Source organism: Podarcis erhardii (assembly GCF_964252035.2).
Source record: "Podarcis erhardii genome assembly, chromosome: 11".
NCBI classification, from domain to species: domain Eukaryota; kingdom Metazoa; phylum Chordata; class Lepidosauria; order Squamata; family Lacertidae; genus Podarcis; species Podarcis erhardii.
Window position 1 is genome coordinate 25545664 of NC_138501.1, and position 24962 is coordinate 25570625.

General features: G+C 38.1%; 1 protein-coding gene across 5 annotated transcripts in view; it reads left to right on the forward strand.

The window, feature by feature from the left end:
• ARB2A (ARB2 cotranscriptional regulator A) overlaps positions 1 to 24962 on the forward strand; it is a 204628-nt gene that overhangs the window by 93306 nt on the left and 86360 nt on the right. For all 5 annotated transcript variants that reach the window (XM_081880534.1, XM_081880536.1, XM_081880537.1 and 2 more), the window contains one exon: positions 7878 to 7997. In XM_081880534.1, the coding sequence (XP_081736660.1) occupies positions 7878 to 7997 (120 nt within the window). The remainder of the gene's footprint in view (positions 1 to 7877; positions 7998 to 24962) is intronic.

The window sequence follows — 24962 nt, forward strand, 5'->3', positions numbered from 1 at the left end:
CAATGTGTTGGCATGTAGTGACATTTGGAAAGAATATACACTTAGAACAATTTTTAATGAGTAGGAAGGTTTTATGTAAAATAAAACCTGCTTAGTTTCTAAAATTATCCTAGGGTGACCTTTAGCATATGGTTTGGTAATAAAAGATGTGTGTTGAGCATTAACCTTTGCTTCACCTATCCTCTGCCAAAGTCCTTTGAAATTTCCAAAAGTTAGAATGCTGAAATAATTTTTTGTTCCCTGGATCATAAATAGACCCAAGGAAGTCTGACACTCAGTGCTTCAATAATTATAAGTACCGGTACATTGTGCTTCCATTCTATAGTATTATTTACAAAGAGGACAACTGGCTGCTTATAGCATTCATTACTTTACCACAGAGATGGGCAACTTTTTCAACTGTGTGGGCTCATTTGAAATACATTATGAAGATAACAGCTGGCCTGCATATTGAATATCATATAATTCACATAGGGTGGGTTTTTTGTGCTTTTGCAAGCATGATGGAAACTACATTTGAAGTGCAATCTCATGCATGTTTACTCAGAAGTAAGTGTTTAATACCAGTTCTTCCCTAATAAGTGAACTTCGGCTGTATTTCACTTTAAAAATAATATTTTTGTTTATAATGGTAGTTTGACAACGCTGACAAAATCTACCTCATACATGATTACCTGCATTCAGCTAAAGCTTTATGCACTCTGGCAGCAAGGATTATGTCCCGTCATCTTGACACACGTTCTACCTGCTGAAAAACTTGAGTCAAGACTGTTTGTACGTTAAAGTTACTGATCCAGTCATCACAGTATTATTATTTATATAATGCCATCAGTATGCACAAGAGTACAAGAGGGCAAATGCCTGGTCTGAGGAGCTCACAATCATATTGTTAAGGAAAATTCTGGGTTGAGAGACTACTCAACAGCCCAGCTCGTTGGGGTACAAGTCTCCCGTGGGTCCATGCGGTCAGTAAAAGAAGGAAATTCCAGCCAAGCAATTTTGGAGCAAAACAGCAGTCAGTAGACTTAGATTCCTTATTGTTGCGCAACAGGTTCAACAGCAGCAAGTGAACCCTGAGCATAAGGTGACATTGACTTTTAAAACTTTCCCACCAAATCCCAGAATACAGTTTGCACAGCATCATAAATGCATCATTGTTACATCACTAACATGTCACAAAAGGGGAGGGTTACACAAGATTAGCATAGACACATATGTCAGGGCAACACCCAAGTATAAGATTAGCATAGGCAAACATGTCTTAAGTACCTACCACCCAAAAGTGCAATAGAACTTGCTTTGCATGTCTGGAGCCTGAGGCAAGTCTGGTGATGAGATTTGCTTTCCCTTGGAGATCAATGAGCCCAGCAATTGTCACCTCTGGGCATTTCCTGGGGTAGGAGGTGTGTATACATGTCTTCAAGCTTGGGGAGGTGGCAGGGGAAAGAGTCCTTTTTCCAAGGGCAAAATGGTGTTGGAATGGAGGAACTTGGCAAAGGGGTTGATTTTATATGATTCATAAAACTATGTATCTTCCCTGAGCTGTCAAGTCGAAAGGATACATTCAGGCATAATATTTGTAACATTTAACAACTTTAAAGATGTGAGGACCGCCCCCCCTGTAATTTCAGTAACAATATATTTCTGCCAAAGGTTCTGGTATCCATGCTGGATCCAGTGCAATCTCATCTCTACTTACCACCTATGAGTCCCTGTCAAGAGCTTTTCTTAGCCACTAACTAGGCCCAGCTATTACATACTGGGAAAAGCTTTGCAATGCTTTTGTGTTTCTCTATGCCAGCTCCACTTTTAAGAGGGACTAGGCTTGTCCTATCACCTTTCTGAGCAGGACACTGAAATACAGGGTCTTGGCAGTGGTTTTTAATGTCTGAATGTCATCCATCACTCACATGTCTAGAACTGCCGTTGATCATGGCCGCAACCTTTCTAAATACAGTGGTACTTTGGGTTAAGTACTTAATTCGTTCTGGAGGTCCGTTCTTAACTTGAAACTGTTCTTAACCTGAAGCAGGTTAAGGTTAGTCCTGCTGCTGCCGTGCCGCCGGAGCACAATTTCTGTTCTCATCCTGAAGCAAAGTTCTTAACCTGAAGCACTATTTCTGGGTTAGCAGAGTCTGTAACCTGAAGCGTATGTAACCCAAGGTACCACTGTATTCCCACCCCTCTTTCTCATATAGTCTACAACATGTTCTGTGGAGCATTCTCTCCATGGAATGTCTATGCTTTGGGCTGTCTTAATGTCCTCATCACACTCTTTACCTGCAGCTGCTTTATTGGCTGGCACTGGAGCAGCTATCCTGTAGGAAGCAGCAACAGCCAGCAAAGTGAAATGTCATAACTGCCACCTCCATGCTAGCTAAATAAGCACATGCACTGTGTATTGCTTAATGTTTTGTTTTAATACCACAGTTTGAAGTAAGCTGTTCTAGGAATCTTGTTGGCTAAAGAATGTGTTAAAGATGCTTTAAATTATATAAAAAAGGCTCCTACATCATTTGCTTGGGAATCATCTGTTGGCCTTAATCCTTGAATGTAGAAATTATATGCAAAACATGTATAAATACTCATTAATATGGATGACTCTGAAAAGTTATAAATTAAGCAATAACAAGAACTTCGTGTGTGTATGTTTGTGTTTCTTAGGCCCTACAAAATTATTTGATTCCTTGTTCCCTCCCCCTTAGTTTGTCACAGGTAATAGTTGTGTCTTGGCTTCATTTCTTATTTTGCTGACTTCTCATATCTAATCTATATAGCAAGGTTCAGAAAGCGGAGACACTCCAGACGTTACTGGACTACAGCTCCCAATTATCTCTTACGGTTGCTATACTGAGTGGAGTTGATGGGGGAAATCTAACAACATCTGGAGGACCCCACGTTCTTCCTGCACCCCGCTATATATAATTAATTAGCCAAATCAAAGCAGCTCTTGTCACCATTTAGTCCAGCATTCTGGCTCTAAAACAAACAGATCAGGTGTCTGGAAACCCACTATCAGATCAGGATCGTGATAGTCATCCATATATATAATTTTTGTCCCAAGCATCTGATGATCATAGGTACACTACATGGATGCTTGATTTAACATTTGTGTCATGAATAAATTAATTTGTCCAAGCATTTTCTGAGCACTTATACTACCTGGTAACATTTCACACTAAATCTTAGGTACCTGTCCATGGATTTCATGTTCTTCATAGACCTGCATTCTGCTCACGTCTGACATCTGCTCATCAGGCCACTCTTAAATTGTTCTGCCTTGCCTTCTGTAAAGTGCCCTTGTTCCAACTGCCCTGTTTTCCTCCATGATTGTTGGTGATACGCCCTATTTGAACTGGTACTACAGCTCTCCATTATGTTTATTCTATTCTTATTCTGTGTCAAACAGGACTGAAAAATACCAGTGGGATCAATAACTTAGTTACACTGAATAGCAGACTAGAATAGTAATGATTAACACATTGGTGACAATTCTCAATTCAAGGGGCATCCAGAGCAGAAGGTGCAACTATTACAATGCAGCAAATGTCTTATTGGCATTTTACATGGTTAAAGCAAAACCTGTTTTGAACTTTTGAATGAGCTTTGATGAAAAAAGAGATTATGGACAATAACCTGTTTGCTTCATTTGGATAGCATCTATCTGAATATTAAAAAAACATCAGTATGTACACTAAGATATTTTATTGCTGGACTCTTGTAATCGTAACTTGGTGTTGGTTATATAGGTTTTGTGTTTAAAATACTTAGACTTCTATCTATATAGTTTCTAAAGTGAGTGCATTCTGATGAATGAAGCTCGCATTCAGCAAAACTAATTGCACTTTCCACAGGAAATCCTGTCTAGGCTGAATCAGGTGTGTGAAAGGGTGACAGATTTCCCACATTCTAATATTCCACATCCTAATATTCCATCCCAAATATGCCTTTGCTTCTTCCTGCATTGGTGACCTCTATTGTGAAGTAAAATTTCTGTCTACACCATTTTACGGGGGGTTGTATCCAACAGTTATGTGAGCAGAGATCAGCTTGTGCAACAGACCTTTCTCTTCCCCCATTCAGTCCCTAGCACTTTCCAGAAAACCCTCTCCATGTGTTGAAAGTGAGGCTTCTGAGCAATGGCAGTTGTGTCATGTGTGGCTGTGCTGTGAGGAAGAAATTGCTCAAAATTGAATGGATGGAGCTAAAACCTAAGATACCAAACTTTTCCCTTTTTTAAAGAAAGGTAGCCCTTATTGCCACACACGTTGATTTATACACATCAATAAATGTTTCTGGACATGGATAACTTGTGCCAGGAAAGCTGTGTTCCCATTGCAAATTGTTGGCATCCAGCAGTTCAGATTAACATTTCAGTACATGGCACTGGGTTACATACATAGAAAAGTAAGAGCGTATGTAAATACCAAGTGCATATCTGAAGTCATGCTGTAAAAACCAAGAGGTTTAACATGTTGTTGAAACAGTTTCAGTTTGCTTTTCAACTGTGGAAAGGCTGATTTGACTGTGGTCTACTTCTTGGGAGAAAGTTCTCTAGTTTTGTATTTTGAAATTATCACGATTGAGCTCCTTGAAAACATTGCAGGATTTCTATCTGCCTAGCAACAGGTTAGCAGAACAAAAAAAGAAAAAAAGAATCAGGATAATTTGGCATCAAAGCAGGAAATATGTGAACCTGTCACTGTAAGCAGTCTCAAAGGGCAAACTGCTTTGCTGGAGCTAATTAACCTTAGGAAATAATTACACAAATATGCAAATGTTGTTTAGATAATTCCATGTGTTATCAGCTCAGGTAGTCCATCATAACTGCAGACCTTGCAGTGCCTAGGTATTAGTATCTGGTGTAGTTGATAAGGCTTTGGTTTCTGCCTGCCTTCAGCTTGGTATTTAAGAATTAATGATGGCAATATTCCATTCATGATTTTAACCTGCATTTTGAAAGCTCCAGAAAACACTGTATATACTGTATGCACACTGCTTATCTGTGGACACTAATGGTTTGATTCATTAAAATGTTATATGCCTCGCTGGTCTTACTTGTCAAACAATGCTGTGTTTGGGTTTTTTTAAAAAGACTAAAATAATATTGCTTAATGTGTAATATAACCCAAACAAGCTGACTAGATATGTTTCTAAAATGCCTCATTTTAAATACATTGGTACCTCTGGATGCGAACGGGATCCGTTCCGGAGCCCCGTTCGCATCCTGAAGCAAACGCAACCTGCGTCCGCGGGTCACGATTCACCGCTTCCACGCATGACGTCATTTTGAGTGTCTGCACATGCACGAGCGTCGAAACCCGGAAGTAACGCACTCTGTTACTTCCAGGTCGCCGCAGAGCGCAACCCGAAAAGGCTTAACCTGAAGCGACTTCAACCCGAGGTATGACTGTACAGAAAATTTTCTTTGAATCTTGCAAAGGTCCTGTTGAAATTATCCTGGTGAAAGCCAGTAAACTTCACAATGGGGTGGTTTCAGTTATATTTTTCTCAAGAATAGTGGATACAAAAATGGATAGAGAAATGTTTTTCTCACTCATATAAGGGCAGAACCTCTGGTTATTCCATCAAGCTAAATGTTGGGAGATTTCAGGGCAGAATTTGCTTCCACAAGCTGGGGTGATGCCCACCAGCTTTAAATGGCAATTAGACAACTTCATAGAAGATTATGGCTTTCAGTGGCTACCAGCCATAATGGGCTATTTACTACCATGTTGGGTTCTGAATGGTAGATAATAGTAACATTAAAAAAATCCATGTTCTTCAAATAATAAAACAATAATCAGCTTGGCCAGCCAAACACTTGCCAGAAAAGAAAGGTATTTGTTAGAAAGCAAATAAGCAAGGTGGGAAGGCAAAGATAAGGTGGGGTGGTCCTGGGCCTTAATATCCAGAGTTCCTTCCTATGTTCCTGCCAAAAATTAAAGCTGAGATTCTCCTCTTTCAAAATAAGTGTTCCTTATTTGCTATTCTCGTTAGTTGCTCTGCCCTATTTTGTTGTATTCATTAAGCACATATCACTTTGTGCTACTCTGGCATCAAATACAAGGTAAGTGGGGCAAAATTGCACAATTTTCTGCTACAGAATCCTATAAAATTAAGCTCCAAGGCAGATAAGGAAAAGTACCAAATGACAGTATTGTCTATTTTGGAATTACCAGTTCTTCCTAGCAGCAAAATAAGCAGGTTCTGCTTAGGCCTATCTCTACAAAACCATTAATAATAATGTAAATATAATTAAACATGTTGTGTTTAACTGGTATATTTATTAATATTTCACCCTTGTCTGGTATAAATCTTGTGTTCTATAGAACATTCAAAAGTTAGAAATAAAAAACCTATTTTTTCTGTACACTTTCCCTTAAATAACTAAAGTAATCATTAAATGAATATGCACTGTAGCTTTTAATTTTATGGATTTTATATGTGATCAAATAATCTTTTATTATTTTTTCTTAAATAATCCAAATTTCCCTTATCTTCTGAGTAGTCTTTCATTGAATTTCCAGCTCACTGGATTGACAGGTGCTCAATATCTGATATGTCTGATAATTTTAATAGTTACTGACAGATAGTAAGATGTACTAATTCTGCCTTCTCCTAGTAAGAGAACTAAAATAAAGATAATAATTAAGAATAAAGCTTTTAAAACTTATCACTGCATTAAATGACTTGTTAAATTCTATTCATAAAGTGTTAACTTGTTTTCCCCCCAAAAAAGAGACATGAGATTTGTCTAATTAGGCAGGAATTTTAAGGTTTTAAACCTTTTGTGAAAAGAACAGGTTCATTAGATTGAACAAGGAAGACAAAGCCAGTAGTTACAGCTGCCTCCTTTCATCCACAAATTAAAATGAATAGGGATGGTTCTACCTTGCATTCTCTATCTCCTATGTCTCATGGGCTTTAGGTAAGGTAGACCCTGCATTACTATTTAGCTTCCCATAGCTGGAATTTAAAATGTTTCTATCAACTTCTCCTTATTTTTCTGCTACAGATTTTCGTAGAACTTGACATTAAGGTTGACCTCAGGCTGCTACCAACACTATCTAATTCTCCTTTTTCCCTATAAAGCTCTTGTGCAAGTTTCCTGCATGTTGTTTCCCTAGTCTGGTGATGTAGAGCAGGTGATAGGGATCAGGTGCAGGAAAATACACAGTGCAACAACATCACTATATTAATCATATATTATCACAATATAGGTAAATGTTTGTTTCAGTGGGACAGCTATTGAAAGGAATTAGATGGTCTATGACCATTGTATTTCAGATGTAATAGGTTTTAAATGTTATCTTAAAGTGCATAAAGAGAGGAATGTAAAACTAAACAATGATGGCTGAGAAAAGATTAGGGTAGGGTACGTGTTGCAAAATAATTGTGATTATCAGTTTCTTTCTGTTTTGTACTTGCCTCTGGTCAGTGTGTTGCAGCTACAGTTCTTCATTCTTCCCACTCTTGTTTGTTCTTTGATTTTTCTCTTCTTTAAAAGCTCCTTAAAAGTTAACTTCTTTTGGCCTTGCTATCTCTCTTTTACTTTATATTTCCTTCTGTTTCTTTAAAAAAAGCTCCCTATTTTATAACATGTGCAAGTTATGATGTTCCATTTTCTTCTTAGTGAATGTACTGCATGTTAGGAAGGGGGTTGTGTGTGTCTGTTTAAAGAAGTGTGTGGTGCATATCTGCATATTATTTTTCTCTTTTTAAAAAACCCTTCTTATCCATTGTGTTTCTTGTCTATTTGGATTATAAGCCTCTTGGGCAGGAACATTTTGTTTACTTTTTTAAAAAGCATCTAGCATATCTCAAGCTCCAAATAAATAAGCATGATCATAATTAGTGTTATCTTCACTTTCTAGGAAAATGGCTCTCCTGAAGAACATGCAATTTACATATGGGACCACTTTATCTCCCAATCAGCAGCTGAAAATGTTTTTTTTGTGGCTCACAGTTATGGTGGACTTGCATTTGTGGAATTGGTGAGTATTGCTGTTTGGTTATTCCTTATTTTCTTTTGTTCACATAGTTGCCAAAGTGTTAGATATTGTTGTTTTTAAGTATGTGGACTTAAAACCATATTTCCTTTATATGCTATGGCTATGTTCATTCATTCCCCCCCCCCCCTTTGCTAAGTAAAACAAGGCTGGATAACCTTTTTTGACCCAAGAGCCACGTTGACAGTCAGGCATCCTTAAAAGGGCCTCATGCCAGCCGTAGACAAGGCAATGTATGCATGCATGCATGTGTGTGTGTGTGTGTGTATATATATATATATATATGCAGGTTTTGGTGTCCTCGGGTGTCTTCCCGTGTAAAAGTTGGGGTGTCTAGGCGACGTTTCGACGAGGTCTCACTCGTCATCTTCAGGCTGGTGCTTTCGGCTTCTTGTTACTGGAACAGAGCAGGATCTCTACGAAAAATCTACGAAAGCATATATATATATATATATATATATATATATATATATATATATATATTTGCTTTCGTAGATTTTCACGGGTACAGGAATGCAGGTTTTGGTGTCCTCGGGTGTTTTCCCGTGTAAAAGTTGGGGTGTCTAGGCGACGTTTCGACGAGGTCTCACTCGTCATCTTCAGGCTGGTGCTTTCGGCTTCTTGTTACTGGAACAGAGCAGGATCTCAGTGTTTGAGTTCCTATAAATACTGTAGAGGGGGTGTGGTGTATAGCCTCCAATGTTCTGGGCAGAGAGGAAGTTCCCAGGCTAGTGTGCCTTTTCTTCTTTTGTTCCTTAATTACTTGAGAGATATCTTGAGTGATTTCTTGAGTGATATCCTGAGTACCACTTAGGTGGGTCATTAGGTGTGGATTAGTTGCTAAAGTCTTTGTGTCTTGACCTCTTGAACTTTGTGAAGAGTTTTCATGAGAAGATGGCTGTACTGTGCTTAGTTGTGCTCTGGCTTGGCTTCGTGTATAGGGGCGAGCTGTGGTTTTGTGGCTTGTGTCAGCCAGATCTGTGTAGGGATTGCAGGGGGGTGCAGCATCCGGAGGTGCCACCATGGATTGGCTACTGGATGGTGTCTGTAATTCATCTGTGGAGAGGGTCTGGGTTTGGGTCTGGTGTGGTTGATTGGTGTTGGCGTTCTGTGTGCCTCTGGATCTGGTGTCAGTTTTTGTGGGGAGGGCTAATTTCCAGATGTCTGGCAAGCGGGATGTGTCGTCACGCTTGTTCATGTTGTGAGGGTGTTTCTCTATCTCGATGGCTTCCATGATTATTCTCTTGTGGTGATGTTCCGTGTTAAAGAGCAATTTGGAATCTGCAAAATTAATTTCGTGTCCTGTTTCTTTCATGTGTTGGAAAAGAGAGGAAGTTTTTTCTTCTTTTTTGATGGCATTCTTGTGTTCTGCGATACGTGCATTTATTCGTCTGTTTGTTTGTCCAATGTACGTGGCTGGGCAGACTTTGCAGGGTATTTCATAGATCCCTTGGTTTTCCAACTGGATTTTATCCTTGGGGTTTCTGAGGATATTGGCTATTTTTTGGTTGGTGCAAAAGGCTGTTTTGATATTGTGTTTATGGAGGATTTTGCTAATTTTATCTGTAGTGCCCTTGATATAAGGAAGGAGGGCCATGCCATTGTTTTCTTCTGTGTCTTGGTTTTTGGGGGGTGTTTCCTTTTGGATTAGCTTCGTAATCCTGTTTTGCTGGTATCCATTGGCAATTAACACGTTTGAGAGATTCTGTAACTCAGTTGTCAAGTGGTCTTTGTCAGCCAGGCGTTTGGTTCTGGAGATGAGAGTCTTGTATATATATATATATATATATATATATATATATATATATATATATACATATATATATACACACACATACATACACACACACACACACACACACACACAGAGAGAGAGAGAGAGAGAGAGAGAGAGAGAGAGACATACAGAACTCTATTTCACACACTCATTTTTTCACATATACACACATACACAAGCAGCCACACCCCCATGCATACAATCTCACACACAATCTCACACACAATCTCACCCCCATGCATCCACACCCCCATGCATACAATCTCACACACAAACATACATACAAACAAACACAGATGCACACACGCAGTGCTGCACACACGCAGTGCTGCACACACGCAATGCTGCACACACGCAGCATTTCCATCCATCCAGATCATTCTGTGCAAAGTAAAATATGACACTTCTTCCCACCCTCCAGTCTACCACTGTGCCATGGGGCATAAAAATGCAGGCTTTAATTATTATTATTATTATTATTTATTTATTTATTTATTTATTTATTTATTTAATAAATTTGTATGCCACCCTCCTTCCGAAGATCTCAGGGTAGTTCACAATCTTACAAACTAGTCATGCCTATACCCCCCTCATTTCCAGCCCCTCATTCTTTCCTGCTACTCCAAACCCCTCTAAACATATCACATTTCCTTCTCTTAGTAGGGGGGCAGAAGTGATGGTGAGAAAAATGGCCCTCTCCCCCCAGATCGTTCTCTTTCTTTTCCTCCTCCTTATCCCATCCTAATCAGGGGACATGGTGTTTTACGGGACAGTTGTTTGTTTAAGGGAACCTTTTGTATTTACATAGGGCGATCAAGGATGGGATGAAAGGACACTACTTTCCCTGTTCTTTTTATACACTCACATGCTCTGTGAAGGGAAGTGGGGAATGGTGTAGGAGGCTGCTATGGTGATGGCTTTGGATGGCCGAAAAGAAGTAATAGAGATAGGCAGGAAGAATCACTAGACTTCTTCCCTCAGTCCTTGGATTTATTTGCTACATTTATATCCCACTTTTCTTCCTAGGATCTATGCGTGAACAGAGAGAGGAAGTTCATGGGTTGGGAAACTTGTTTCTTGATTTGAGGGCGGGTCTTGTGAACTCCTGGGATTTGTATTCAAGCTAGGCTCAGTTGAAATTTCACAACACCCATAGTAAGATCCTTCCCTTTGTCTCAGACAATATTGGAAGGGCCTCCATTAGAGTAATGAGAATCAGAACAACCTGTAACTAGATAGAATAGTGTGGGCGATTGGACATAGGACATGTTTACATTTTGGAATTTTGATCCTACAGGCATCTAGAAAAGTTTTGCCCATTTTAAATGGGTAAAAGGACTGAAAATACCTATATGGCCCTTGGCTCATACAGTTTATTTCTCTTTATCTCGGACCTAATAAAATTAGTCCTTGTAGGAGTGTTAGTAATGTTCTTGCTCCTGAGAATTTGTAATATACTTGCATATCTTGGGATTTCCCCAGCCTGCTTATACCTCTCCCTTGTCCATGGATAGTGTTATTTTTACTATGTAAGGATACATACGCATTCAGTTTGCTGTTAACAAACAGTATAAGATATTGATGGATTAGTATCAGCATTCTCAATTGACATATCTTTTGTTCATGCATATTGTCTGTGGGTATTTATACCAGAGAACAAAATGATGTGATATGACTACAGTACTGTGTTTTATTTTTATTGTATGTAAGAATGAATGATAAATATGTGGGCATTTGACTGTTGCAGAAACTGAAATAGAAAGCATACTGGACCATATTGCTTTGTAATTCTTTGAAGTTGTATGGGTCTCACACCCTTTGGTTTCCATGCAATTGGGGGGGGGGGAAGGACTCTAGATATGTCGTGAGTGCACTTTATGCATGCTGTAAAGGATTGCCAAGAGTGGCTCCTGTTGCTTTATCACTTTCTGACTAGCAGCTTTAATGATGTAAAGTAAAGCATTGCTCTTTTGTTTTTAGACAAGATATTAAACATGCATGCGATGATTCCGATATTCAGTTTGGCTTTTTGCAAGTTATTCCTCCTGTGAATGAGTATGTCATGAGTTGCATAGTATAAGTAGGAGATGTCACTGTTAAACAGTGCAATCATACAAATGTCTCTGTGGCTTCCTCTCAGGTAAGGGGGCATAGGATCACAGCTTGAGTTGTCCCCTGTGGCTGTGAAAATCTTACCTATATTTAAGCTTATTTGAGGTAGCTCAATACAAACTTGGGTTTCTTTCACTTGTTCTGTTGGGCAACCGACAAAGTATATTACTACATTTTGTATTGTATTATGCTTGTGGCTGTGAAGGCTTTCCATAAATAGTGCATATGTTAGGAGGTGAGTGAAGTGGAAAGAAGGAGGGGAAAGAGGGAGTGAGATGGGGGAGATTCCAAAATCATTCTGTTAGCAGTTTTGTGAGGGAGAAATGGCTTGATTTTAATTTTTGTTGCCATTTCACTTGCTAAACCCTGGTTGACTTAATGGACCAGCTACCACTGTCCCTAGCTATAATTTTAAAAAAAAGGCAATACACAAAAACAAAGTTTGTGTGTGAGAGAGAATTTAATTCCTTTTAAAGTGAATGCTTTTCTATGCTTTTGTGTGTGCTGTGCAATTGCACCTAGTTATTGAGGGGAAATATTGCTTTCTTGTAGTGTCACAGTTGATATTAAGCATAAGACAAAAGCAGTTACGGTAACAACAACAGAAGTCTTTTACCAAATCACATCTCTTATGTTTTCAAATTTGCAGCTCTAAGGTGGTAGTATGTCACAATTTGGTTCAGTGCACCAAAAAACAAGTTGAGAAACTTATTAAATGCCAAAAAATTAACAAGTGTCTAGATTCGAGGCCTTTTTTGAGCTTGAGGCCCTAGGCTAAATGGCCCTCCTGACCCCTGACCTTGACTACACCCATAGTTAATAGTATGAATGCACCAGTTACATGGTAGGGAACCAAAATACACTTTTAAAGGTCATTTAGTTTTATATTTATTTTGTTTTATAATGGAGATGGATGACATTATGAATTTTACATGTAGAGATGGTACTCCTGTATTGAAAATTGTTTGTTTTTAGTCCTTTACTGCTTGGTGAATAAAATGAACTTTTGGTTTTAGAGATGATAGGAAAGTGATGCTCCTGTGATACTTTGTTTTCTCGACTTTGATTAGTATGTATCTGGCACAACTAGGCAATGAATAAGAAAGATGTTCATTTGTCACATGGTTTCCCAATTTTTCCAGTGCTGGAACAAGTTTTCCTGTTTCAGAAAGCAATATGCTAATTGTTCTTGTTGCTTCACTGTTTCTCCAGCCGTATTGTGAATGATGAACAGAAAACAGAGAATTATCTGTCTAGCCTCCCAAATATTTGACTGACATGATCAGCTGTAATTTTTTACATTTTTATCACCCTCTGTAACCAGAAAATATTGTCTTGTCTAGTCAGTGCTATGCAGAAGTAAGCAGTAAAAAGACCTTCCGTGTTTTCAAAAGACGTTATTAACAATTAACATTTTAAATGATACATATAATTTCCCCCATATATTGTAATGATTTATGTTTTTAGCAGACTGTTAATTTGAGGAACTCTGTTGGCAAGAGATGTAACACATTCAGTTTGTTAATTCTTAATTTTAAAAATAGAAATGTTTGCTTGAAGTATTAAGATTCAAAACCGTTTTGAACTAAAGCTTCCCCTCTCCTTTTTCAGTCACTGGCTTGAGATGGCATGGCTAACAGATGACCAATGTGTCATTCCCATTTTGCTTGTTTCTCTTGTCACGCTGGTGGATATTTCTCCACTTTTGTTCTACTTTAATATGAAGCACACAGATGTTTCAGAACAAGATTTGACTTCTGACCTTGGGGCTTCTAGGGTCAGGGTACTCAGGGCCTGTGAAATTATCACAAGCAGAGCTAAAGTTTTTCTCCATCGCAGGAAGTAAGCAGTAAGTAAGAAGTTAAAAAGGAGCTTTGTCAGATAGACAAGATGGTCTCAGTAAGGGTCAGCTTCTGTAGTCTGCTATCTCTGCAGGAGGTGTGTGCATGGGAGGAAGAATATAATATATAGCCACTGGGACATCACATATCTATCACACGTGCAAAACTAGTTCTGAAGAATACATTTCACAGAAGATAACCGATTTAAGAAAAGATCTATACTATGGAAAAGAGTTTTAACAATGTATTTAATATATTTATTTGCTGTAAGTACAGGCAACCTGAATGATTGATAAATCAACTGTTGAAATACTTCACTTTTTCCAAACATTTGGCTTTTTTTGTCCTTTAAAAAACAGGAATGTTTATTGAGTGAAAAATATATTTAACAGTGAGCTACAGTGGTTCTTGTCTTCTTAAATAATTTATTTCCAAATATTTATTTAACGGTTTTTTGTGATATTTAAGTGCTGCTAGGGAATACATGATCTTTTTCACTAAGCCAATTCAAACAATCATTTCAGAAATGTAAGAGTCACCATGAAGTAACTGTTGTACCTTAGAGACAGACATAGAAAAATGTCCCATGGAATAGAGCAGTGCAAACTGGTCCTTTAGGGCAAATGGGGGGCTGCCCCCAGCAACCTCACTCTGCTCTCTGTCACCCTAGCTACTTCCCTTCATAATTGCATCCAGTCTAGTGTGTGGCACTGCCTGTCAGCTTCCTCCTTCTTAGTCTCATTTGATGAGTTGGAACTTTAGGTAGTAACCACTATGCTCAATAAAGTTTTGATTATTGAATCATTTTGCATACAAAAAAATAAACCTGTAAACTTTTCAGATATTTATTATACAAGACCCATGTAAGAGCAGGATATGCATTTAAAACCTATGCACAGATAGATATAGTGATGTTGTTATATACATCTAAGAAATACATATATAAAACCATGGTTTTCCAAGCAATATTGTTGCTTGAGGTCACTTGCTTAAGAGTTGGACCGACTTTGGTAAACCAAAGCAAATCACCCATCTGCAAGCTTTGCAGCTCAATTTCAAGTTAAGGTAACTAAATTGGAGCCCCTACATAGCAAGAGTTTAGTTTTGAAGTAGTTTCTTAACAACATTTAATTTAACTATTTACCAGTAAACTAAGCAGGAGATGCCAAATTAGGACTTTCAGAGTAGAACAAGACTTTTAACATATTTTGAACCTGTAGTGTGACAACCTGTAGCATCTGTTGTAGAAGGAGGAGTTTCTAGCTTGCTGTGTTTGGAATTTTGATCAAAATGAATGCAAACATTAAAATAGTTATCTTGGCTTTCTTGGCTTCACATTAATATTCCAATGAGAGGATGAGCACTTCAGTGGGCAGGGGTAAGGGAAGAACTATATAGTGAGTTCTTAGAGGAAATACAGTGAGCCTACACTACATCATACTGTGTGACAGCCCACCAAGCTCTCTTGTTATTGTACTGAGGAGCTACTGTTCTCCAGCCTTTCAGGGTTCATAGATTACAAAATAAATAACTGAATGTGACTCAATATGTGTGGGAAATAAAATTTCACCAATAAATATATCTAAATAAATTGTTTTTAACATGTTATGTAAGAACTAATAATTATTATTAATATAAGCCCACTGGGCAGCTTACAACACATTAAAAAATTGTAAAACATTAGACATAATTTTTTTTCCTGATACAGGGTTGCTTTCAAATGTGAACTAATGGTAAGACTGAGAAAATGTAAGATACACAAATTAAAAGTTTGAAATTAAATTTTAGGCTAATAGATAACTAAAAGTAAATTACTGTTCTCAATATACAGTACCCAAAATAGATGTGTGTCATAGCATTCTTCTTATGGAATTTCAAAATTCTAACCATATCACTTTTTTTTTCATATTTCCTTTTATACTGTCATTGAAATAGAGATTATTACTTACCCCATAGCTCACCTCTTGCTTTGCCTACTGAGAGCTAGACATAGATAGCATGGTTCTAATTAAATTCTTAGTACTATGAAGTATGTAAATAAAGAGAAGCTCCATGTTTAAAGCAACTTCTCAAAGGAATGTATTAATTTTTATGTACTACCATTGATATGTGTACTTTAGAGAGGAACAAAATTAAAAAGGCCCCAACCCTGAAGAAGTTAGAATGGAAATTTTAAAAGAACAGGAGTAGTGGGGGGGGGCCCACAAATGCAGTAGGGGAAGCACTTTCCCAAAGGCAATTTATTTAAAATAATTATATCTTGCCTTTCTTCACAACACACCTCTAAGGTGGCTGATAATAAAGATTAATACATAAAGAAAGGGCAGTGTCCAATACCAATCATACTCGGATCCATTGAAATCGTTGGCATTAAGCCCATTTATTTCAAAGGGTCTACTCTGAGTATGACTTAGTTGGCTATCGCCAACTTTTTAAAAGGCATTGGTAACATCTGAAAATACTGGGGTGAATGATGGAAAAGCTGCATTCTCCTGGTCTAAATATTGCTGCTGGTATAACTGTTGCTCTTTGAAGTTCCATACTGACCATGGAAACAATAACTCCCTTACCCTAATATGTGCAATGTAGTAATCAGGACCAGAAAAGACCAGAAAGCACCAGATGTGCTAGGGCTGCTTTTCAACCAGGCAGCTGGACAATCAAGAGCTTTTCTCTCTTTCTGGTGGCAAGACGATCAAGTAAAGGTTTGAATGTGGGAGGAAATGATTATAAATGTCCACTCCCCTAACCTTCGATGTTGCCACTGCTGGTGGCTGTTTCAGTTGCACATGTATACAAGTTACTCATACTTCATTTCCAGTGCGGTTTTCCTATATGACCCCACTTCATACACCTGCAGAGTCCAAGAATGGGAAACAAATTACTACTGGTTTCTAAGAATGTTTCAAGGCACTCACCTACCATGGTGGCTATTGGGAGTCTGAATTGAGAACAACTGTAGTATTTTAGAAACCAAATACTGATAAAAGAAACTAAATACTGATAAAAGAACAGACGTATAATGTATTTCAAGGTTTGGGGCCTAGTGTGAAACCTAGGGGGGTTTGTTGTTGTTAATTATTATTCTCTGAAGGTTGAAGGGAAGAAGCAATAGTATTGTAACAGAGTGAATATCAAAGAAAGCCTCTGTTGTGCAAGGGCTTGAACATGCACACAAGTGTTTCTTGTTTCCCCACTTCACCTGTGGTGCAACACTGCAAAGAGGTTGTCGCCAAAGTTTTCCCAACTTTTGGAGGCAGAGGTCCTAGGGTCAAATCCTGACAGCTCCAGCTAATAGGATCTGGGAGCTCTGCCTGGTGCCTAGGAGAATGTCTGTGAGAGCAGACAATTCTGGGCTAGATGGAGTACTTTTGATGGGAATGAGGCTGGGTGAGGCATGGACTTGCATGCCCTCTCCTCCACACTTCTCTGGTACACCATAAAGAGGGGAGTCAGAAGCTTTTGTTTCCAGTTTTAAATTAACCACAGTTTGATGTAATGTCCAGATTGGGAAGAACTTCAGTTAGTTTTAACTATGGTGTGTCTGAACACGTCATGTTGTAAGGCACATTTTGGAATGGGCTCAGACAAATCATAGTTTAAACTAACTAGTTTGTCCTGGTTTGGGGATAAAGACAAATCATAAATAGTTTAAATTCAGAAGTAAATACTTTTGTTCTCCTCACTATGATTTAGCATTGCACATGAATGAGGCCACTTTAAGGCATCTTCATATGTTCATATATGTTGTTCATATCGTTTTTCTTCTTTGGTCCTAATGTGAAAGCTATTGAGCAAATGTACTTTCACTGTTAGTTGGATAAGCTGTGTCACTGACATGACTGCAGGCAAATCCAGTGTAAAAGAAATGTTTCGTGAGAATCAGGCTTTGAGACAATAATGAGAATCAGAGGGACAAGCGGACATGTTAGAGTTCTACAGTACACTTAATCATAAAGTCTTGGACTCTGAATTATTAGTGTTTGTCAAAGCAGCAATTCAAAAATAGACTTTTGATGCCAATACTATATTGGCTCTTTAAGAAAAAGTCAAGTATAACAAAAAAATAGTATATACTGTAAATGCAATAGTTAGCCCATACAACTCCATATTCAGTGTATCCAGAGGTTAATATTGTTGCTAACCAGAGATCGCAGGGACTTAAATTTGAAATCAATAAAAAGCATGCTAAATCTTTTTGATTACACTAAATGTATCCATGCTTCTGTGCATCTTAGTGTTGCTTCGCTATTTGAAAATATTGAGTAGTTTATAGTTGACCCATGTGTTATCTACCAATTAACATAATTATAAAGACACTTGGTATAAATCCTTAAATGCTGACTTGATAAACCTATTACATAAGAAGCTGAATGACTACCCACACTGCTGTGTGCTGCGCTTTTATATCTAATCCTCGGCTGAGTAGTCTTTCATGGCATAGACATGGTGGGAAATTAATGTAGTTCTGATAAAACTGGACTATGTTCTGTTAAGATTAAAGTGTTAAAGGAGAATGGAACCTCTTTTTCCCCAGCCTAACTTCCTTATATTATACAACTTGTATCATTTTGTATCAATATAAAAAGAGGAGACTCCTGATTTTTTATGTTATTTTGCTCCTTCATTCCACATTCTTTATATTTCTTACTATGGGCCAGATTAACTGTATGTGTTAACCAAGTCGCATTACCTCAGTTTATATTGATGGAAGATTTGTCCTAATATTCTAGGGTGTGGCCCAGTGGTGTATCAGTGCAGCTTCACAGAAATCAAGTTTTCACCATTTCTCCTTCCAGTGGAAAAACACAGAAAAATGCCCAGGCAGCTTAATAAGACAGTGCAGGATTGGGAGGTCTGTGTGTCTTTCCCATCTGCAAGTTGAGTTCCCTCTCTGTGCTATGCAACTTACTTGTGCTTCAGGTATGAGTAACTTGCCTGGCACCTGGAATATGTAAGGTGTCCACAGTTCCTGAAGTGTCTCTTCATACTGTCCTTGCCCATATTCAAATGCTCACATGCATGTTGGGAAGGTTTTAGGGTCTGTCTTGACAATAAGATAAAGCAATAACCATTTCCCAAATCCCAAAAGGTGTCTGCCATGTCCCCACCCCCACCCCAGACTTCCCTTAATTTGTTTAAAGACTACCTTGCAAATGTGACTTGTGCTTTTATTGGCTGTCACCCCACCCAGCATGAATAGGCTTAAAAATAGCCTGTGGCCAGGCAGCCTTTGCCTTCACATCAGGACCACTCACATTCCATCACAAGTTGGTCTGGGATCATCAGAAATTCTGCAGTGGACTGCATGCTCTGTTGTTACTCATGGGAGACTAGAAGCTACTTTATAAATAACTAGGAAAGTTCTCTCTTTATTTTCAATATTCTGCTTACCTGTTTGCCTCTTCCTTCCTTGTTATTTTTAACAGAACTTCATATAATTTGGCTCTTGGGGTCTGAAGTGTGTTTATGCCAAACTCTAGGATTATTTTAGTTACAGGTTGTTAGCCATGTTGGTCTGCCGTAGTGAAAAGAAATAAAAAAATTCCTTCCAGTAGCACCTTAGAGACCAACTAAGTTTATTGTTTATTATTATTGTAATCTTCCATGTACCTTGCTGCTGAGTGCATACTACTTGAGTAGAAAAGTGGGATTTCATGGGGAAAAGAGCAGGATGTTCTGAATCTCAGAGTGGGGAAGGCATCTGTTGTTCCTCATAAACTGAGATAAAGAAAAGTAGGCAAACTTTCCCTATCCCCACCAACCCCCCGGCCTATCAACCACTATCCCAACATGCAGCACAAAACCTCCAGATAAAAACCTGGCAGAAGTCTAAAAGACTTCTACAAAAACCCATAGCAACACAAGAACCACAAGACAAACTAAGGGACACCCAAATACCTTGGCTAACTCACCAGCAACTACATGCCTTCTTAAACAATTCAGCAGTAAAATCAGAAGCCACTAGACCCTTGACCACCTTCGAAAACCTGATTGCAGAGGAACATGGCAAGGGGATGGTAACCACAAAGTCCTACAAGAGATATACAAAATAACTAAATAGGTATTAGAACTCACCCTAGAACTGGCCCTACTGGACGACTTCCAAGTTTCATAATGACCACTAACATTATACAGAGCTTATAACCCACCTACTCTCAACATGCAGAAGCCTCATAGCCAGACACTGGAGAAACCTGTCAGGAGTAAACGTGGACCAATGGTATCAAACTGTATGGGAAAAGCCTTACTAGAAAAACTTACCAATAGACTGAAACTGACGTGGGCACAAATAGAAGAGGATGCCTTCACCCTAGTATGGCTCCCCTGTATCACATACCAACAAGACAACAAGGATCCACCGACAGCATACAAATCAATCTGGCTTACCTGACCCAACAAGCCCTCCCCCCTCGCGAATACAAACAAACCCCACTGCAGACAACCAACCACACCCTGCCCCTCAATACCTCTCACTACCAAGGAAATGTAATAAATGAATAGAAAGAGACACTGACACAAAAGTTGACACTGACACAAAACCCACTATGTACACTGTACAAAAGATATAAGCCTCACCACAACACCCCTCCTCTCCCCCCTCTTCTTCCCCAACCTTATACTGTACTCAACACTAATGTCTCATAACAAATGTAGCTGATATGTAAGAAAGACTGTACAACCTGAAAAAGAGAGAAGGCATGGACCAGGAAAATCTTATAGACAGACAGACAGACAGACAGACAGACAGACAGACAGACAGACAGACAGACAGAGTGGTACCTCTGGTTACGAACTTAATTCGTTCCGGAGGTCCGTTCTTAACCTGACGCCATTCTTAACCTGAGGTACTTTAGCTAATGGGGCCTCCCGCTGCCGCCGCACTGCCTCAGCGCGATTTCTGTTCTCATCCTGAGGTAAAATTCTTAACCCGAAGTACTATTTCTGGGTTAGCGGAGTCTGTAACCCAAAGTGTTTGTAACCCAAGGTACCACTATAGATAGATAGATAGATAGATAGATAGATAGATAGATAGATAGATAGATAGATAGATAGATAGATGGCTGAGAAGTGCAGGGGCCACTCTCTCTGGATTCTTTTGGAAGTAATTGGTTTTACCTCCCAGAATTCACTCTGCTTGGGGGGTTATAGATATTAATAAGGTGTATGTTATAATTTTGAGATGTGACTGGCCTACTTTGAAAGGAAGGGCATAAGAAAGTCTCCCTGCGTCTCCCTTGCATTACACATGGTTTGGACAGGAACAGAAATAACATATATTTGTTTTCCAAGTCTCCATCTTGCAATATTTTTTCTTACTCCTCAAGCATTTTTAATTGAAGTACTGGAAATCTTTAGACCTCAATGAAAATGGTCAGTCAGGTACTTGATTATTTGCTTTTTCATACAGTTGGAAAATCTGATGCTTTATTTAACATAGAAAGCATTTGAGCGCACCAATTGTTTTAAAGGTGACACAGCTTAGTGGTGCTATAGTATAAAATGAAACGATCTTAAGGGAAGAGTTGGGTTGACATCCTAAGTTCACATCGCATTTCCCATTTGAAAATTTAGAGTTTAGAGAACTGAAAATATAGTAGCATTTTAATACTCAGTTTCATGACAAACATTTTTATTTTCCTTGTTCTGTCTTTGGTCTTGCACCTGAGCTGTTAGTTACCAAGGAGTTTGATTATGCTGTATTATTTGTTTGGGGGTATCTCTCTTCTATTTGTGCTTACCTAGCTGTTACTCCAATAGTATTCTTATATTACTGTTCTATAAAAGTTGGAGAGTATGTTGATCTTGTTTACAAACATGATACATTTTAGGAATTTGTTTTCAAAATGAATGATTATTTGTAAAAAAAAAGGTGTGTGCAAATATTCAGGAGAAGGATTATTTGTTACTATTTATCCTTTTCAATGAATTATTATATTTGCATTGATGCAGAAAGTGGTCTGCCGTCTAAGGTAAATGCAGCTTTACAAATATTTTATTAGTCATATTAAATATGTTTGATATATGTTGAAGGAAGAATAATTCTCTTCTTTCTTTTATATAAGCATTAGCTCCATTGAAGACCCCTTTATAATGAGGATGCAAATAAGTTGAAGCATATATTGAGAGTACATTTAAATGAAAGAGTCAAAAAATAATAATTTTTAAAATGTAATTAAAAGGCAATGATTCATTCCATTTCAAGAGGTACAGAGAAGTGTGCAGAAAGAACTGGATTTTAAAAAACCTGATGCTTTAAAAAGTTTTTATTCTCAGACCAATCTTGCTAAATTAAATATTTTGATTTCTTAATGTTGCTGAAATGATACTGATAGTTCATTGTTATGTTCTTTTAAAACTGTAATTCAGTTTGCCATCTTACACTATTGCTCTGTACAGACCTCCTGTAATTTTCAACTAGCTTTTGAAAATAACCTAGTTTAAGAGTTCAGCTGAGAACGTGAGGGATTCATCATTATATATTTACTGTCTGAGGCTGATATAGCTGTAAGGTTTTTCAGATCCAATTGATCTATTGCGCATGTTCCCTCCCTAGGTTGCAGGACGTGCTTCTATTTGCATAAGGCCCTGGGCAAGGTTCTTTCTTGCATTGATTGGCCTGTCCAAGGGAGCCTGATGTGTTCTTGCATTGATCACTTTGTCTTTTCTTGGAAGACAGTGTTACACTGAGTTCATCTCAAACATTCTAGGGAGAAGGTAAAACTTTACTGCAGATGTCTCAATTTTATTCAGATGTTCCTTTGAGTACAGGTTTGGTGTTTTTCTTCCAGGACACCTGTCTCTTTATTCTAATTTGAATATCTTTCTGCTTTTTGGTGTACTGTAGCCTGCATTATATTGAAAAGCTATGTGAAAAACAATTCCCAGCATGTATACTATTTTTTCCATATTATTTTGGTTCAAAATAATGCATTTTGCTCCTAGCAAAAATAATTACCGGTACATTTTCTTAAGGATTTAGAAGCCTAGATATGAATTAACTCTGTTTTTGTTGGTGTCTGTTCCCTCTTCCCTTTCTAACCCTGAATTTCTTCAGTTTGAAACATTGAAACGTTATTCTTTTTCTTTTTCTTTTTCAAACAGCTGTAGAATACAGTGGTAGATAGGGATCTCAGTATTGATGTAGATAATGTTTGACTATCATGTACAAGTGAAATTGACAGTTGCAAGTGGAAAATGCAACAGAATATTGCAGTGTGAATTCTGTTGTTCAGGGTTCTAGCCATTGCATCTCATTCCCCCCTGGTCCCCCTCCCCAAAACTATCAGTCAGCTTTCTATACCCATTGAGCATTCTCAATCCCCACTGTTTTGTTTGGAATTATTTTTTTCTCCATTTGGGTTTGTGGTGAGGGTCAGGTAGACTGGTGTCTAATTCAGATACATTAAAATCTTGGATTTCTCTATTTTTGGAAACAGCTCTTTTGACCCTGGGAACATTTGAAAATTGCCTATCAGTGTGAACCCAGAAATGACCTACCCAAAGAATGAGATAGTTCTCTCGACGCTTTTTGTATCTACCTGTCTTTTTTGTCATCCTCAATTTCCTGCCACTCCTTTCCATTCCTTCTCTGACATGGTTTTCAGGTTTCCCCCCTCTGTCAGTAAACATTTCATGGGGGCTGAGCACAATAGGACATCCCTGACCCCACCTCTCCCCCACCTTTTTTTTACTTCAGCAAGCTTTGAAGCTTTGAACCCAAATCTGCTGATACCACCTTATGTGTGGATGTTGTTGTTTTGACTGCATAAGCAACAGCATGAATTGGCATTAGAATGTAAGATGTGTTCGTCAGGGTAAGACCATATTTTCCAACAATTTCCTTTTATACTTAATGGTGGCATAAAACTGAAGTCTTAACCCACGGTTGAATGACACAAACCTGATTTGAAATTCTGTTTTGAAAGTGTTTACTTGGAAATAAACCCGATATAGTCATGAGAAGAACCCTGCTGAATCTGATCAAAGGCCTCTCTAGTTTTGCATTCTGTTCCCACAGTGGTCTATTAGTTGCCAGTGAGTCAACTTTTGAAGGCCTGTAGAAAGAACGATTGGTCTTACCTGAAGTGTAGATTTGCGAGTAGGGATGTTGGAGCCAATGAAATGGGTCATGTCCTCCTGCCTAGCGTCACGTGACGAGGACATGAACCATCCCATTGGCTCCAGCATCCCGCAAGGTGAATCCTATTTCTTACAATACTACTTGGTGATTATTCTGAACATCAACATTTAGTCAGAACCATACAAATCTGCTTGTGAGAGCCATCATCACTTAGTTGATTTTTCACATATTAGTTTTCGCTGCTGAAGACTGTTGTGTTATAAAAGTGCCTTATATCTATGGCATTGGGAACTGCTGGACCAAGTACAAAAACCAACACGTAACACAGATCATTTTTGTGACTTCAAGTCTCAATTAATTGACAAAGTAGACCCCATTGCAAAAAGATGCCTTTTATCCTAATGCACACAGTTATATATAAGAAACAAGTGCATCTCATGGACATTTGTATCCCGTTCAAGAATGCATTTTCATGCCTATTGGGTGTGGAATCATGCCTAGCGGGGTGTTCTTTCTAGGATGCAAATGATTTCTGGTGGCTCTGAAATTTGTCATAAATACTTTAAATAAAACAATAATTTTTAATTGAAAAATAAGTTGGAGAACCGACATTAAAATGATCTTTTGCAACAATTCAACATAAAATACATAGAGCATGATCCAGTCAAAGATAAGCACTTTTCAAATCTAGTTTGATTAGGAAACATTAAAGCATTCTTTCATGAAATCAACAGAATTGCTTCATGCTAACTATTTCACGTTCCTATTTTATTCACATTTGTATTCTGATTTTGTATCTTCGTTATAAAAAAAGGAATTTATTTTAGGGAAATAGGGAATTAATAGGGAATTTTTGTAATTCCCATTTTTAAAAATAGAACTTGGATAAGTGTAATTCAGCCCGTATGTATAAAATACCTCCATTATTATGCAAATACTGTATGAGCATAGCATATCCCAAGATGTCATTTGGCTATTAGGATCTTTAGAAAATGGCCTCTCAAGTCACAAAGCTCATATTCCTCAAGAAAGCAATATAATGCCTTAAAAGTACTATCCTTTTTCTATATGAATAATGAATGTAATAGGAAAAGCCATTATTAAAACGGGAGAATACATTGACCTGTGAGTTGTAT